The sequence below is a fragment of the Schistocerca gregaria genome, chromosome 9 (genome assembly GCF_023897955.1).
Source record: "Schistocerca gregaria isolate iqSchGreg1 chromosome 9, iqSchGreg1.2, whole genome shotgun sequence".
Lineage (NCBI taxonomy): Eukaryota > Metazoa > Arthropoda > Insecta > Orthoptera > Acrididae > Schistocerca > Schistocerca gregaria.
The window spans coordinates 77,385,486-77,400,894 of record NC_064928.1 but is presented as its reverse complement, the minus strand read 5'-3'; the positions used below and the strand labels follow the sequence as shown (position 1 = coordinate 77,400,894).

The window sequence follows — 15,409 nt, the reverse complement described above, 5'->3', positions numbered from 1 at the left end:
ACTGCAGTACAGCTGGTAGACAGATCCCAGACATCATTGAGTAGTGTTATGGAACAAAATGTGGTAATGGTGTAACACATAACTCACTTGCAGTGCATTGTATGGCTTACATTCTTGGGAATACTCTGCCTTGTTTTTATCCCATTATTCAACCCTCACCCTTCCCACAAGTTTATTATACTATTCAAAAACACCGTGCAATGAGCATGTTACTGGGAGACCATGTTCCTTCCAGCTGTTGACATGTAGCATCGCTTGTGTAGAGGACCAAATTATATTACATATTCATGTTGTTAATTTTCTATCAGTAAATATCCTGGTGTCCTACAAACATGTACTCTCTTTTTCAACAGATGTATGAGAACATGTCACTGCACACTGTTTCAAATATGCGAGAACGCATCAGGAACTGGCCTGGTCGTTTGCCTGCATCACTTGCTAGTCAGGTATGATTCACTGTTAGTCATTCATTTCTAAAGCATTAAGCATTAAGTTGTATTGCAGCTATGTGCAACATATTCAATCCTGCTTGATTGGACATTGACACCAAAATTTTGTAATTGCAAAAATGAAATTGCTTTATGGTCCTGTTCAGAAAACATTTCACATTATGATTTCTGCTGCATTTATAATTGTAACTACCATCCATTCCGATGATACCATAACTGTTGGATCCTTTCTTTCTTATTTTGTTTTTAGCCGCCACTCATTTGTATAGTCTTCATATCCTGGTAAATGATTTAACTTTATTGCATATGTCCATCAGAAAAAATTTCAGAGGTGAATCAGAAACACATATAGTTGACACTGAAAGCAATGACATTTTGGAAATAATGCAAAATGCAATGCATAAGGTGATGTTTTAACAGAAATATTTAAAGCTCCTCAAAAAAGTTACACAAAAGGAACTTGTATAGCTGTTTACAGAATGTACGCGAAAGAAGACAGTGCTCTAAAATTGAACAGATCTGTAATTGCCCTACTTCACAAGAAAGGAGATGGATAAGGCATCAGAACTGTAAGGACCATGGCACTGATTTGTGTGTTAGCGTACAGGAGAACATGTAAGTCAGTGTGTCAGCTGCCATGCTTCAATCAGCATAATAAGAACTTCTAAAGTGAAAGAGGAAACAAATAAATAGATTCCATTACACAAAAACCGCTTACTGCAGTCCTAAAGCTAACTTTTAAAACTGTAATTAAGGAAAATGAAGAATGGATATGGGTTAATGAATCATATATGAATCACCCACCTTCGTTGCACTAGTAACATTCGGCCGCTAGCCTCATGTGCGGATGTACTACTAACAAATGGAAGAAATTAATATAGGCAACTTGAAAATAGGCCAAGAAATCAACTATTATAAGGCTAAAATACTGTAAAATGAACATTTCAAAAAGAAAATTGTGTAAGTTTACAATGAAGTCATAGAACTCATCGTGAACTTTACTATTTGGGACCATTAAACACAACAGCTGGATGGATATCAAAAGAAATAAACTGAAGATTGAATGTCCCCTCAAATGGTTTTGGTAAACTAAATAAGATTTTAAAAACTATGCTTTTTATGGTACATGTGTGAAAAGAAAAACTTAAGATAGAATGTGTTGCCAGTTTGATTTTTGCCAGTGAGACAATACTTCTAATGCAAAAACTATTCAAAAAGTCAGACTTGGTCAGTAAGCAGTGAAGAGATGCATGATGAGAATTACTTGGAGAAAGAGGAAAACAAATCAGTGGATCTGGGAAAATACTGTGATGGAAAATTCAATTATAACCATAATGGAAAATAAATGGAAGTTGGCAGTATATGTAGACATGTAAATGGACAGTAGATGAATCAAGGAGTGCTTTACTGGTCTACAAGATATACAACGCCCCAAGAGTTGTGACTCATTTTCATAAAAACAATGTAATCAATGCTTCTTTCAAAGGTCTTTGAGATTCTCTCTGTAGAAGAAAGAATAGTCAATGTTTTCTGGAAACTTGGTAAAACATTCAAGGAGTTGTGTGAGATGTACTGTTAAAGATGGAAAAAAGTCACCAATGAGGTCCAGTATTGGGCTTTTTGTCAACAAATTCAGATAATGAGGAAGTGAGTTTAATGAGGAACATCCTGGATGATGATTAATGTCTGACGATGCACTCAGAGCAGTGAGACCAGTGAAAGTACCCACTTGCTTTTTTTTGTAGCTGAGCCCTTAGCTGAACATTCCACAATCCACTGTCAGGTGTACTCTTGATTTTATGCTGAATAAAATGGCATATTGCATCAACCTACTACCCATATTGAAATGTACGTTGATCTTTTGGAGATCTAGAAAATGAAAACTTATTAGATAACCTGCTCAGACAAGACCACATTCACACATGCGATTTTTGATTTTCAGTTGCTGGACAACAATCATCATGAGGCAGAAGAGTAGGAGAGAAAGACCCTGAAATTGAATGTATGGCAAGGGATGACCAAGACTAAGATTTATGGACTTTTTTTTAAGAGAGCACACAAACATAAGCGAGAATTGTCAATCTTCATTTAGTGCACATCTACAAACTGCAATCATAACACCAGCAGCATCAAGAAATCTTTAAAGGTACTACATATCGTAGAGAAAGGCATATCAATGGACACTCGAAAAGAAATTGAAATCTGTAGCACCTTCAAAGAACAACCACAATACATACTCAATGAACAAACAAACAAACCTCAGAAATAAACATTTTCTCAATTGCTTTAGGCACTTGGTCTAATGTAATATAAGTACACTCTTTTGGTTTCAGCCTGTCATAATACTTTGATGTGCATATTACATTGTTATTTCTGCCTAACATAAATCGCTATATCTAAATCTGAGTGTCAACATACTACAGAATTATATGAAATGCATTTGTAGTTGCAAATATGGACAACCATCAGTTGTATAATGGAGTGACAACAATGAAAATTTGTGCCAGACCGGTACTCGAACCCAGATTTCCCACTTATTGTGAGCAGTCGCCTCGTCATTAGGCTATGCGAGCATGACTCACACCCAGATCAAAATGTCGATATGCGTCAACCATGTGTCTATGACCTGTACTCGTGCATCTAGTATGTATACTCCCGTTCAGAGAACTGCAGTATTGCAGGATCTTTGTTATTCCAAATTATGAAGCAATATTCCATCATCTGAGGGAACAGCACTGCGGCAACTACAACCATTATGAAATATATTGAATATATTCACAATGTCTGTCCTTGAGTCATGTTCGGATAGCCTAATGGTAAGGTGATTGCTTTTGATAATCAGGAAATCCAGGTTTCAGTCCCAGTGCAGCACAAATTTTCAATGTCATTATTCCATTATACAGTTGATGGTTGTCCATATTCACAACTGCAAATACATTACATGTTCCCTCAGACATGCATGTATGTCTGAAGGAAATTGCATCGTGAGTTGGAATAACATAGGCACTGCAATATCATATTTATCTGCCAACACCAGGCAAGCAAAATTTGGAATAGCTCAGGCATTGCAATATCATATCATAACTACAAAATTGATTGTTCTTACTGTTAATCCCACTTTACATAATCCCACAGTACATTCTTGTCATTACAGTGTATTATGGTTTGTAGATGCTTGAAAATGGCTCTTTGCCGATATTGCAGTCATAAAATAAAACACTTAACACCTGAAAGAAAGATGCAGCATGTGTTTCTTCAAGCATGCCAAGAAAGTCCTCCAAATGACACACAGAGGCAGTGTATTTCCATGTAACAATGGATCAATGAATACTGAATACAAGACTATATTCAGATACATGAAGGTCACATCTGATGCTGATTATAGGCATAATATAAAATCATTTAATGCCTTTTATGTAATGAACATCTCCACACAGTTTGATAAATATTGAACTGACACTTCATGGTTAACACTGCCCACTTCAATCAGTGTAGTAGCAATGTGACTCCATAAGACGTAAATTTAGGTTTGATAATAATGAGCACGAAATGAGAAGTATGGTGATCATTGTCTGTTTCTAGGAACAATCTAATCCTGGAATGATGTGGAATAGCTATGGTAAAATTTTTAACCTCTTTTTATTTTTGCTTTGTAGGATAATTATTACATTATTGACTGGCAAATGTCACAAGTACCTTTTGTGAACTGATTTGTGATCAATTCTACCACACCTCAAGATGAAATAAAAGGAAATCTTAGAAATTATATTAAAATCCACATTGTGATCACTGCATACTCTTTCTCCTTACCGAACGAGGTGGTGCAGTGGTTAGCAGACTGGACTTGAATTCGGGAGGATAACGGTTCAAACCCATTTCTGGCCATCCTGATTGAGGTTTTCCGTGATTTCCCTAAATTGTTTCAGGCAAATGCCAGGATGGTTCCTTTGAAAGGGCATGGCCGGTTCCCTTCCCAATCCTTCCCTAATCCGAGCTTGTTCTCCATCTCTAATGACCCCATTGTCAACGGGATGTTAAACACTAATCTCCCCCTCCTCTTTCTACTTATCTGTAGTTTTTTCCCCATCACTGTTAATTGTCATAACAGGCACAGTAGTTTAAATAATGTTTCGTGTTTGTAAAAATGAGTTTTGTGTTTAAATGCATGCCATATACATGTTTAAAATGAAAATGTCATAGGTCATTTTGGTTGTTCTTTTAGAAATGTTATTCCTCTTGGTTTTTCAAGAACATTTCACCATGGATAGCATAGTACCGATTAACAAAATACCATTCTGTACACAGTCTAACTGAAAACTGCTGCCAAAAGGTGCTGCCTGAAGAGAGCGCATAGCTATGTCACTTCAGAGTCATTGATTTACTTTCTAATTAACGAATTTTCCTTATACAGTTTCTGCTTAATATTATCCACCTCAATAATGTAATTTATTTATGCTAAGATTTCAGTTTTGCGTATAGATAATTGTACATTTGTGTTGTCCACTGAAAAAAATCTTTTATTTGGCTTGTATCAGTTTTTATACTAAATTGAGTGCGGCACACTATTCAGTTTCATCACAGCCCACATCATAATATCTGGAGCAAGTATAATCCTGAGATTCAGTTACAGAAACCATATACCCTAAATTCCATTCATTTAAGTAACATATGCCCTAGATATTTCTTCAGTGAATAGAAGGCACTTTCCAAGAAAACACCCTTTCAACCTCTGTTGGAAGACACAGATTGATATACAACGATTTCAATTCCTGCTAAAGCCAAATGAAAATGTATACTGCACTGTAACACACATTTCACTGAAAGATAAACAAGGATGTGCTGCCTGCATGCATATTGTGTTTCTTGATTTAAATTAATGACCAATAACTTAAATAAGCAAATTAAGTCCATATGGTAACTTTCTGAAAAAGTAACATTTGCATTTCTGAATGACAGGCAAGCATATTGTGCCTGCACACAAATTGTCCGTGTTTTTCTTTTTTCTTTTTTTTTTTTATAGGTAAACTTTTTCGTATCATCCTCCCTCCTCCCATTACATGATAACTTTAATTTGTTCATGTACGAGGGAACTTTAACTGCTCTGTCAGCTTGCAAAGAAATTTCTTATCAGCATCATGAACACAGTAAATATGTGATTTGAAGGGACAGATACACTTCCTCTTTTTCTGGGCAGTACCACAAAACAGGATGTTCTGATTTAGTTGGTTGGTAGTCAGCAGCAAAGAGCAAATTGTATATATCTGAGAACGGTTTAATATTGATAGTTCTACATATTCTTCTGTGATTGAATTGAATAGGCATTTAGGCACATATAGATAATCTTCCAGTGCTACCTATTTTTAGAATCATTGGGAGCAAAAAAGAAATACACACTTCTTGAATACAAACTCCACTGTGTAAAATGATAAGTCTTCTTTCCAGATGTAATTATAGGAACTTTACTACTTATTAAAGAAACTGTACCAGATGACCAACCTTTCTTTCTCTCTAGGCAAGCACAGTAGACTTTCACGCAAGTGAAGTGTTTGCTGGCATTGCCCTCTCACAAGGCAGAATGGGACGACAGCTTCCCATGCTGAAAATGGTGGGATGGGAACTTGCTCTGGGCCACAGGGCTCCAGCTGCTTGCAACAAAGCACTAAACAGGAGGGTGAGTGCCCTTGCAGAACGAGCTAAAATGTTGGCCAGTGCTGAAAGCCAGCCTGTACACATATTTGTTCTTGCTAACAGACTTTCTCGGATGAAAGTGAGTAAAAATTCTCCATTAAGATATTTCTGTTGCACAGGATTCGAGTCTATATTAGTATCCATTTTTCAATTAAATGTAATGTAAAATTAAGATAAGGCAAACACTCACCTACAGCTGCTGATGTGTATTGCATAGAAACACGCAACAGAAAAGATTATTTGCCCCAGCTTTTGAGCTTTTGCTCTTTCTCCAGTGAGAAAACACACCCTAACATGCACAATAGCTGTGAGACGGTTTACGCATTATTCTGTCCAGGAATATCCGATTAAAATTTAAGATAGTTTGGAAAATATATTAAGTCAGCACTGCTGAAGCTTGAAGCACGAATAAGTGAGTATTTAGTCATAGATAAATATTGAATTGGTATATTCTGCTGTCAGATGAAGACACCATCATCAGGTATTTTGGTTCACTGAAGTTCCATTGCATATTCCACTCCAGTTAATCTTCTTCCTCCTCTGCCAATTTTCATAGATGCTGGAGGTTCAAATTTGGAGATTGACGCTATCTGTAGTCCTAAAGCTGCTATATCATTGTGGATATCTAGCTTTAAGTGAACATAGTGGCTTCAATACAGGGATCCCATGCATTATTGATGTGCTCCTTTCCACAGTGTAGTGCAGTGTTAAGCATCATTTCCATGTAGGTGGCAGCTGCATCATATTGATACACAAACCTATCATGGGCAGTTGTCTGAAAAAACAATAGGCTGTATTTTAGTCCTTTTGCTGTTTCACAAACCTAAAACTATGAAAAGAGTCTATTCCAAAAAATTTTCAGCTTTGGTATCAGCTACCACAAGAAAATTTACTGCATGAATGACTTGTCATAATTAATACTGAAAGTTTACCTAGCAGTACACATGATGGTGTCTGTAGGTCCACAGGCTTTTCTTTTGCTGTTTGCAAGGGCAGTGCCCATAACCTTAAATGATTAGATTGATTTAACAAGGACACAGAAGCATCAGTGTCCAGAAGTAGTTCCACAGGGTGTTTGGTGGGCTGCCTATAGGTACATTTGGTGGCTTTCATCATGAGACATCTGCACTTCAGTAGATTTATTACTCAGTTGGTATACTGCCATAGGTTGGGACATATCTGCATTAGAACTGCTAAAACATACACTTGCAAGTGTCCTTTTTCGCCACAGCGGTGGCAGGCTGTGTGCCGATGTGAGCACGGGCTGCATGTGTGGTGAAGGAAATTGTGTTTACAGGCAGGCAATGGCTGTGCTGCTGATGGGAAAAATGCTGCTGGCACAATTGTATGTGAAATTGTTCGGGCCGTGGAGTGAGTGAGAACTCCACTGGAGATGCATGATATTCTGCATTACCAGTGCTGGGGAGACATCTTGTTCCATCATAAACGTACTCTCGGCTGCATGGGCAGTTTCAAAGGCTACATCTATTTCCTTTAGCTCTATCAGATATGTATCTGATAAAAGTAACATATGCTACCCACAAACATTTAATCCATGTTGGTTGCTATCCCCATCTGCATATAATTGTGGAGGCCATTTTTCGGTTGCCAAAATTCTAACCTGTCCACAATAATATGTGTTTGTCAAAGAATATTCTTGCAATAGAGAAAATATCATAGGAAACTCAGGTTCCACTGGATTCATTATTTTCTCTATTTTTTGTTTTAGATGATGAAGTTGCGATTTCCGTACAAGCAGATGACATTTTTGCCTTCTATTGGATATTTGAGAAGTTAAAAAATATAATTCCAGTCTCTGCCAGTAGAGTCCCACTCTTCATGTTATTCATTAAATGGTAGAAAAGCCACAAACTCACTTGGTGCAAGAGACATTTCTGCTACAGTTGCCAATGCTTGCATTGGCTGTAACACAGCTATTGTTATTTCCTGATAATCTCGTGGTGTTTGTGTTAGGAGTTGTTGTAAGTGTTACCTGGTTGAAAAACCTACACATACTTCTAATTATGGAATTGTTCAAATCTCGATTTGCATGCCTCACAGGTCCTGAGTCATCAACATTTCTGTGGAAAACAACTACTCACACAAACATCACAATTTCCTACCCAAACACACACACACACACACACACACACACACACACACACACACACACACACAGATAATGCACTACACAGATTGAAGAAAAGTAATATCCTATTACTGCAAACTCAGTGGTTCACAATTAGAATCAGTCATTTCATACAAATATGTAGGTGCAATAGTTTGTAGGGATATGAAATGAAATGGCATATTTCATTGGCGGAATATTGCGAAAATGCAGTCATTCTGTAAGGGAGACTATATACTAGTCACTAGTGTGCTTCTCTTAGAATATTGGTCAATTATGTGAGATCCATATGAAATTGAAATTAACATGGGATATTCGATGTGAGGGAGAAGTTCAGGTTGGTTACACAAAACAACACCCATTTAGCGGTAGTCCATTTATTCACCTAAACACATGCAAGGCTCACAAAGAACTGAACATGGCGCAACAGCCCAATGATAATACTCAGAGCCCAAAGATGAACGCATATCGATGCTGGTGTCGACTCATCGGCACACATAGCCCCCTCCCCCTCAGTACGGAGTACTCTTGAGAGGCCGGGGGGGAGGGGGGGGGGGCAAAGGTGTCGGCAGGGGTGGTCCGCGGGAGCTGGACCACGGTCAGCTCGACAGCGTACTCAGGGAGCTGTGTGAGTAGATGTGAAGGAAGGTTCAGCCACTGAACCTGGAAGTCGTTGAAGTGAGCCGGGCTTCGTACAGGTCGTGCGGCGATAGGTAGGCCGGCGGTGTGCAGGTGGAACGGAGTGATGACAACAATGTCTTTGGTGGGTGTGGCGAACACACGAAGCATGTCCAGGTTGAGGTCGGGCAGAAAGGAAACACATTTCACCATGTGGTAGGGAATAGTGGAGGTTGTGTCATGAGCACTGGATGAAGAGAAACGCATGACTAACAATGTATAATCATGCAGTATTATTGAGATCTCATGGATTATGTCTGGGGGGGGGGGACATGCACAAAAACCTTGAGCGAGGGCACATTCAAGATGCGGGGGGGGGGGGGGGGGGGGGGGCATGAGAAACCTCAACAGGACGAGGCAGGCGACGGTGGAGAGGTCGAAGGGACCGGCGAAGTGCCCGGCGGCAAGGGCGTGATCATAGGTAACCTTGACGTGGGGAGCATGTGTTCACTCATCAGAGTGCATGAGACCGGAGTAGAGGGTGAGGTTGGAGGAGAGCTCGATGATTGGAGCTGGAAGTCACTCAACGGAGTGTGTAAGTCCGACGTGAAGGGAGTGGTCGGAGCCTCGTGAGCCACGACAGTGAGTGGCTTGGTTGTGGCCTGAAGAGGGGTGGAAGAAGGCTCAACATGAGCAGGCTTAAGTCTATTGAGAGAGACTGTAACAGCTGAATCTTTCATCTGGATGTCACAGGTGTTGGCTGAGTGCTGGAGAACTCGGTACGGACCGGTATATGGAGGTTGGAGGGGAGCACAGACAGTGTCATCTTGCAGCATGACATACTCACAATTGTCCAAAGATTTCGGGATGTGAACCTTAGGGCAGGAATGGGTGGCGGTTCGAGGGATATGGAGGTTGATGAAGTGATGTCTGACGTGGTCCACGAAGGAATGTAAGTCAGACTGATGGGGATAAGTGGAAGGGCTCACAAGTTCGCCAGGGACAAAAATTGTTCTGGCCATATATGAACTCGGCTATTGTGCCTTTCAGGTCTTTCTTATAGATCGCACGAATGCCGAGTAGCACAAGGGGAAGGGCCTCCATCCATAGAGAGTTGTGGCATTGAAGAGGCGCTTTGAAAGTGTGGTGCCAGCATTTGATTAGCCCATTACTTTGGGTTCGGGTTAGTTACACAAGGCTCACAAAGAACTGAACATGGTGGAACAGCCCAAAGACAATGCTCAGAGTCCAAAGACAATGCTCAGAGTCCAAAGACAATGCTCAGAGTCCAAAGACAATGCTCAGAGTCCAAAGACAAACACATATCCATGCTGGTGTCGACCTTATTGGCGCCACAGATGTATACAAAGAAGGGTCTTTATTTGCCGTTGACCACATGCAGTGAAACAGGCATTACAATAATGTCAAGATACATTACTACATTAGTTATTTTTTACATTACAAGTACAAATTATTTATTCTACATTAATCAATTGTACAATATTGCAATAATAGACTTAAAACTCAATTTCTACTTTACAAGTATCCAAGAATCCTTTAAGAGTGTAGTACGGATTGTCTATTAACCATTTGTGCAGTTAACTTTTAAAATTATTGAAAGGTGTATTGAGTGCAGTGTGTGGTAATTTGTTAAATAATTTCAAACAGTTCACTTTGTGAGAGTTGCCTGGAATGTCAATACTCACTGCATAAATATAAAGATTTATCACTGTCATTATTTTCATTTTGATGAATAAGAGATGGTAGTGTTCCCTTGGACCAACCTTGCACATTATTTGTAGCACCTTTTCCTGCATCAGTAGTACATCACTGCCATGCCCCATAGTAACAGCCCATAAGATATATGAGACTGAAAAAGTCCAAAGTAAGCTGTTCTGAGATATTTGTTACTCACTAGACCAGACAGTTTCCAGATGAGATAGGACCCCCTCGATAACTTTTTGCAGTCCTGGTTAATATGGGGTTGCCAGTTAAGTTTGTAATCAATGTGTATTCCAAGAAGTTTTACGAATTTTGGTTCTACCTCCTTAGCCAGTCACAACTGCAGATGCTGTGTTTTCTCTGGATTACAGAGAAGTTTGTTAGCCAAGAACCAGTTTACTGTTAAGGTTAGAGTGTCCTGTGATTTCTGGTGTACCTTTGATAAATCTCGATCTGTGGTGATTAAGGTTGTATCATCCGCATAGCAGATAACTGACTCAGACCCAACATAAGATGCAAATCATAAGACGCAAATGTCAACCTAACTTCAGAAAGAACAAATGGATTACAACAGGTATTAGAATCTCTTGTGCAAAGAAAAGGAAATTACACAATATAGCAAAGACACAGAACATGCCTCATGAATTTCATTTGCACCTGAAGAATTACAAGAGGATCCTCAAAAATGTTGTAAGGAAAGCTAAAACAATGGCAAATGACAAATACATTGAAAATTCAAAAAACAAATCTAAAGCTATATGGGAAGTTTTAAAAATCAAACAACTATTGAAACTAAACAATATAAAAATATGAACTTATGTTATGAAGGACAAATGATTTCTTGCCCAACAGAAATTGCAGGGGACTTCAACAAATATTTTGCAAATGTTAGTGAACAGTTTTTTTCCTCCCCCCATGAACCATGGACCTTGCCGTTGGTGGAGAGGCTTGCATACCTCAGCGATACAGATAGCCGTACCGTAGGTGCAACCACAACGGAGGGGTATCTGTTGAGAGGCCAGACAAACGTGTGGTTCCTGAAGAGGGGCAGCAGCCTTTTCAGTAGTTGCAGGGGCAACAGAGCACAACTTAATCATAGCTAACACTTGGTTCAAGAACCATAAAAGAAGGCTGTATACATGGAAGAAGCCTGGAGATACTGACAGGTTTCAGATAGATTATATAATGGTAAGACAGAGATTTAGGAACCAGGTTTTAAATTGTAAGACATTTCCAGGGACAGATGTGGACTCTGACCACAATCTATTGGTTATGACCTGTAGATTAAAACTAAAGATACTGCAAAATGGTGGGAATTTAAGGAGATGGGACCTGGATAAACTAAACGAACCAGAGGTTGTACAGAGTTTCAGGGAGAGCATAAGGGAGCAATTGACAGGAATGGGGGAAAGAAATACGGTAGAAAAAGAATGGGTAGCTTCGAGGGATGAAGTAGTGAAGGCAGCAGAGGATCAAGTAGGTGAAAAGATGAAGGCTAGTAGAAATCCTTGGGTAACAGAAGAAATATTGAATTTAATTGATGAAAGGAGAAAATATAAAAATGCAGTAAATGAAGCAGGGAAAAAGGAATACAGACGTCTCAAAAATGAGATCGACAGGAAGAGCAAAATTGCTAAGTAGGGATGGCTAGAGGACAAATGTAATGATGTAGAGGCTTATCTCACTAGGGGTAAGATAGATACTGCCTACAGGAAAATTAAAGAGACCTTTGGAGATAAGAGAACCACTTGTATGAACATCAAGAGCTCAGATGGAAACCCAGTTCTAAGCAAAGAAGGGAAAGCAGAAAGGTGGGAGGAGTATATAGAGGGTCTATACAAGGGCGATGTACTTGAGGACAATATTATGGAAATGGAAGAGGATGTAGATGAAGATGAAATGGGAGATACGATACTGTGTGAAGAGTTTGACAGAGCACTGAAAGACCTGAGTCTAAACAAGGCCCCCGGAGTAGACAACATTCTACTGGAACTACTGACGGCCTTCGGAGAGCCAGTCCTGACAAAACTCTACCATCTGGTGAGCAAGATGTATGAGACAGGCGAAATACCCTCAGACTTCAAGAAGAATATAATAATTCCAATCCCAAAGAAAGCAGGTGTTGACAGATGTGAAAATTAGAGAACAATCAGTTTAATAAGTCACAGCTGCAAAATACTAATGCAAATTCTTTACAGACGAATGGAAAAACTAGTAGAAGCCGACCTCGGGGAAGATCAGTTTGGATTCCGTAGAAATGTTGGAACACGTGAGGCAATACTGACACTACGACTTATCTTAGAAGCTAGATTAAGGAAAGGCAAACCTACGTTTCTAGCATTTGTGGACTTAGAGAAAGCTTTTGACAATATTGATTGGAATACTCTCTTTCAAATTCTGAAAGTGGCAGGGGTAAAATACAGGGAGCAAAAGGCTATTTACAATTTGTACAGAAACCAGATGGCAGTTATAAGAGTCGAGGGACATGAAAGGGAAGCAGTGGTTGGGAAGGGAGTGAGACAGGGTTGCAGTCTCTCCCCGATGTTATTCAATCTGTATATTAAGCAAGCAGTGAAGGAAACAAAAGAAAAAATCGGAGTAGGTATTAAAATCCATGGAGAAGAAATAAAAATGTTGAGGTTCGGCGATGACATTGTAATTCTGTCAGAGACAGCAAAGGACTTGGAAGAGCAGTTGAATGGAATGGATAGTGTCTTGAAAGGATGATATAAGATGAACATCAACAAAAGCAAAACGAGGATAATGGAATGTAATCGAATAAAGTCAGGTGATGCTGAGGGAATTAGATTAGGAAATGAGACAATTAAAGTAGTAAAGGAGTTTTGCTATTTGGGGAGCAAAATAAGTGATTATGGTCAAAGTAGAGAGGATATAAAATGTAGACTGGCAATGGCAAGGAAAGCGTTTCTGAAGAAGAGAAATTTGTTAACATTGAGTATAGATTTAAGTGTCAGGAAGTCATTTCTGGAAGTATTTGTATGGAGTGTAGCCATGTATGGAAGTGAAACATGGATGATAACTAGTTCGGACAAGAAGAGAATAGAAGCTTTCAAAATGTGGTGCTACAGAAGAATGCTGAAGATTAGATGGGTAGATCACATAACTAATGAAGTATTGAATAGGATTGGAGAGAAGAGAAGTTTGTGGCACAACTTGACCAGAAGAAGGGATCGGTTGGTAGGACATGTTTTGAGGCATCAAGGGATCACCATTTTAGAATTAGAGGGCAGCGTGGAGGGTAAAAATCGTAGAGGGAGACCAAGAGATGGCTACACTAAGCAGATTCAAAAGGATGTAGGTTGCATTAGGTACTGGGAGATGAAGAAGCTTGCACAAGATAGAGTAGCATGGAGAGCTGCATCAAACCAGTCTCAGGACTGAAGATCACAACAACAGTGAACAGTTGGTGAGTGGAGTGGAAGAACACAACAAAATACCACCTCCATCATGCAATAGTGTGAGAAATGTGTCTACACCTTTGTTCCTTTCACCCACAAATACTGAAGAAATTTTATCAGTTACAAAAACCTTGAAAATGGATACTCATGTGGAATTGATGCAATTCCAGATGCAATTATTAAAAAATGGTGTCTTGCCTTAGCTGAGCCCTTGACACACTTGTGTAACAGCTCACTGGCATCGGAAACCTTCCCTTCATGTTTAAAAACAGCAAAACTGAAACCACTGTACAAAAAAGGAAATCCAGAATGTGTATCAAATTATAGACCAATAGCCTTTTAGAATTTTTTTAAATAAGAGATTGTCTGATTTCCTAAATAAAAATAAAATTCTCTCTCCTTCACAGCATGGCTTCAGGAAAGGCAATTCAACTGAAAGTGCAATATTTGAATTTCTTGATGAAATCTATACTAAACTGGATGCAAGTGAGTTTGTGACAGGCATATGTCTTGATTTATCTAAAGCTTTTGACATCATTGACCATAATGCCCTACTGCAGAAGCTTGACCAATTAGGAATTTGAGGTATATCCAATGAGTGGCTCAAGACATACCTATGTGGTCACAAACAAGTGGTTGAAGTGCAATATACTGACCATAATAAAACCAGCTACTGCTATTCAGGATATGAAAATGTAAAATGTGGCGTCCCTCAAGGATCAGTATTAGGACCCATTCTGTTTCTCCTCTATGCCAATGATCTTATATACAACAAGTATTGCAAACTACCCTCCAATTTGCAGACAATACAAGCTTCCCTATTAGTGGTAAAACAGAAGAAAAACTAATTGACTCCTCTATCCAAACAATGAACAGTGTAGAACAGTGGTTCTGCTATAACAAGCTAATTATAAAAAAAGAAAAGACAGTAAGACTGAACTTCTATAATGTAAAAGTTCAAGGCAATCATAAAACGCGTTTTAGACAGGTACGTGCCGAGTAAAACAGTGAGGGACGGGAAAAACCCACCATGGTTCAACATCAAAGTTAGGAAACTACTGTGAAAGCAAAGAGAGCTTCACTACAATTTAAACACAGCCAAAACCTCCCAGAGAAACAGAAGCTAAACGATGTCAAAGTTAGCATAAGGAGGTCTATGCGTGAAGTGTTCAGTGAATTCGAAAGTAAAATTCTATGTAGCGACTTGACAGAAAATCCTAGGAAGTTCTGGTCTTACATTAAATCAGTAAGTGGATTGAAACAGCGTATCCAGACACTCTGGGATGATAATGTCGTTGAAACAGAGGATGACACACGTAAAGCTGAAATACTAAACACCTTTTTCCAAAGCTGTTTCACAGAGGAAGACCGCACTGCAGTTCTTT

At 39.1% G+C, this 15,409-nt stretch overlaps 1 protein-coding gene across 6 annotated transcripts in view; it reads left to right on the top strand.

Moving 5' to 3' along the window:
- LOC126291728 (uncharacterized) overlaps window positions 1–15,409 on the top strand; it is a 200,238-nt gene that overhangs the window by 151,694 nt on the left and 33,135 nt on the right. For 3 of the 6 annotated variants that reach the window (XM_049985397.1, XM_049985395.1, XM_049985396.1), the window contains exons 6-7: window positions 354–446; window positions 5,962–6,216. In XM_049985397.1, the coding sequence (XP_049841354.1) occupies window positions 354–446; window positions 5,962–6,216 (348 nt within the window). The remainder of the gene's footprint in view (window positions 1–353; window positions 447–5,961; window positions 6,217–15,409) is intronic. The other 3 variants (XM_049985400.1, XM_049985399.1, XM_049985398.1) reach the window with 2 other exon arrangements.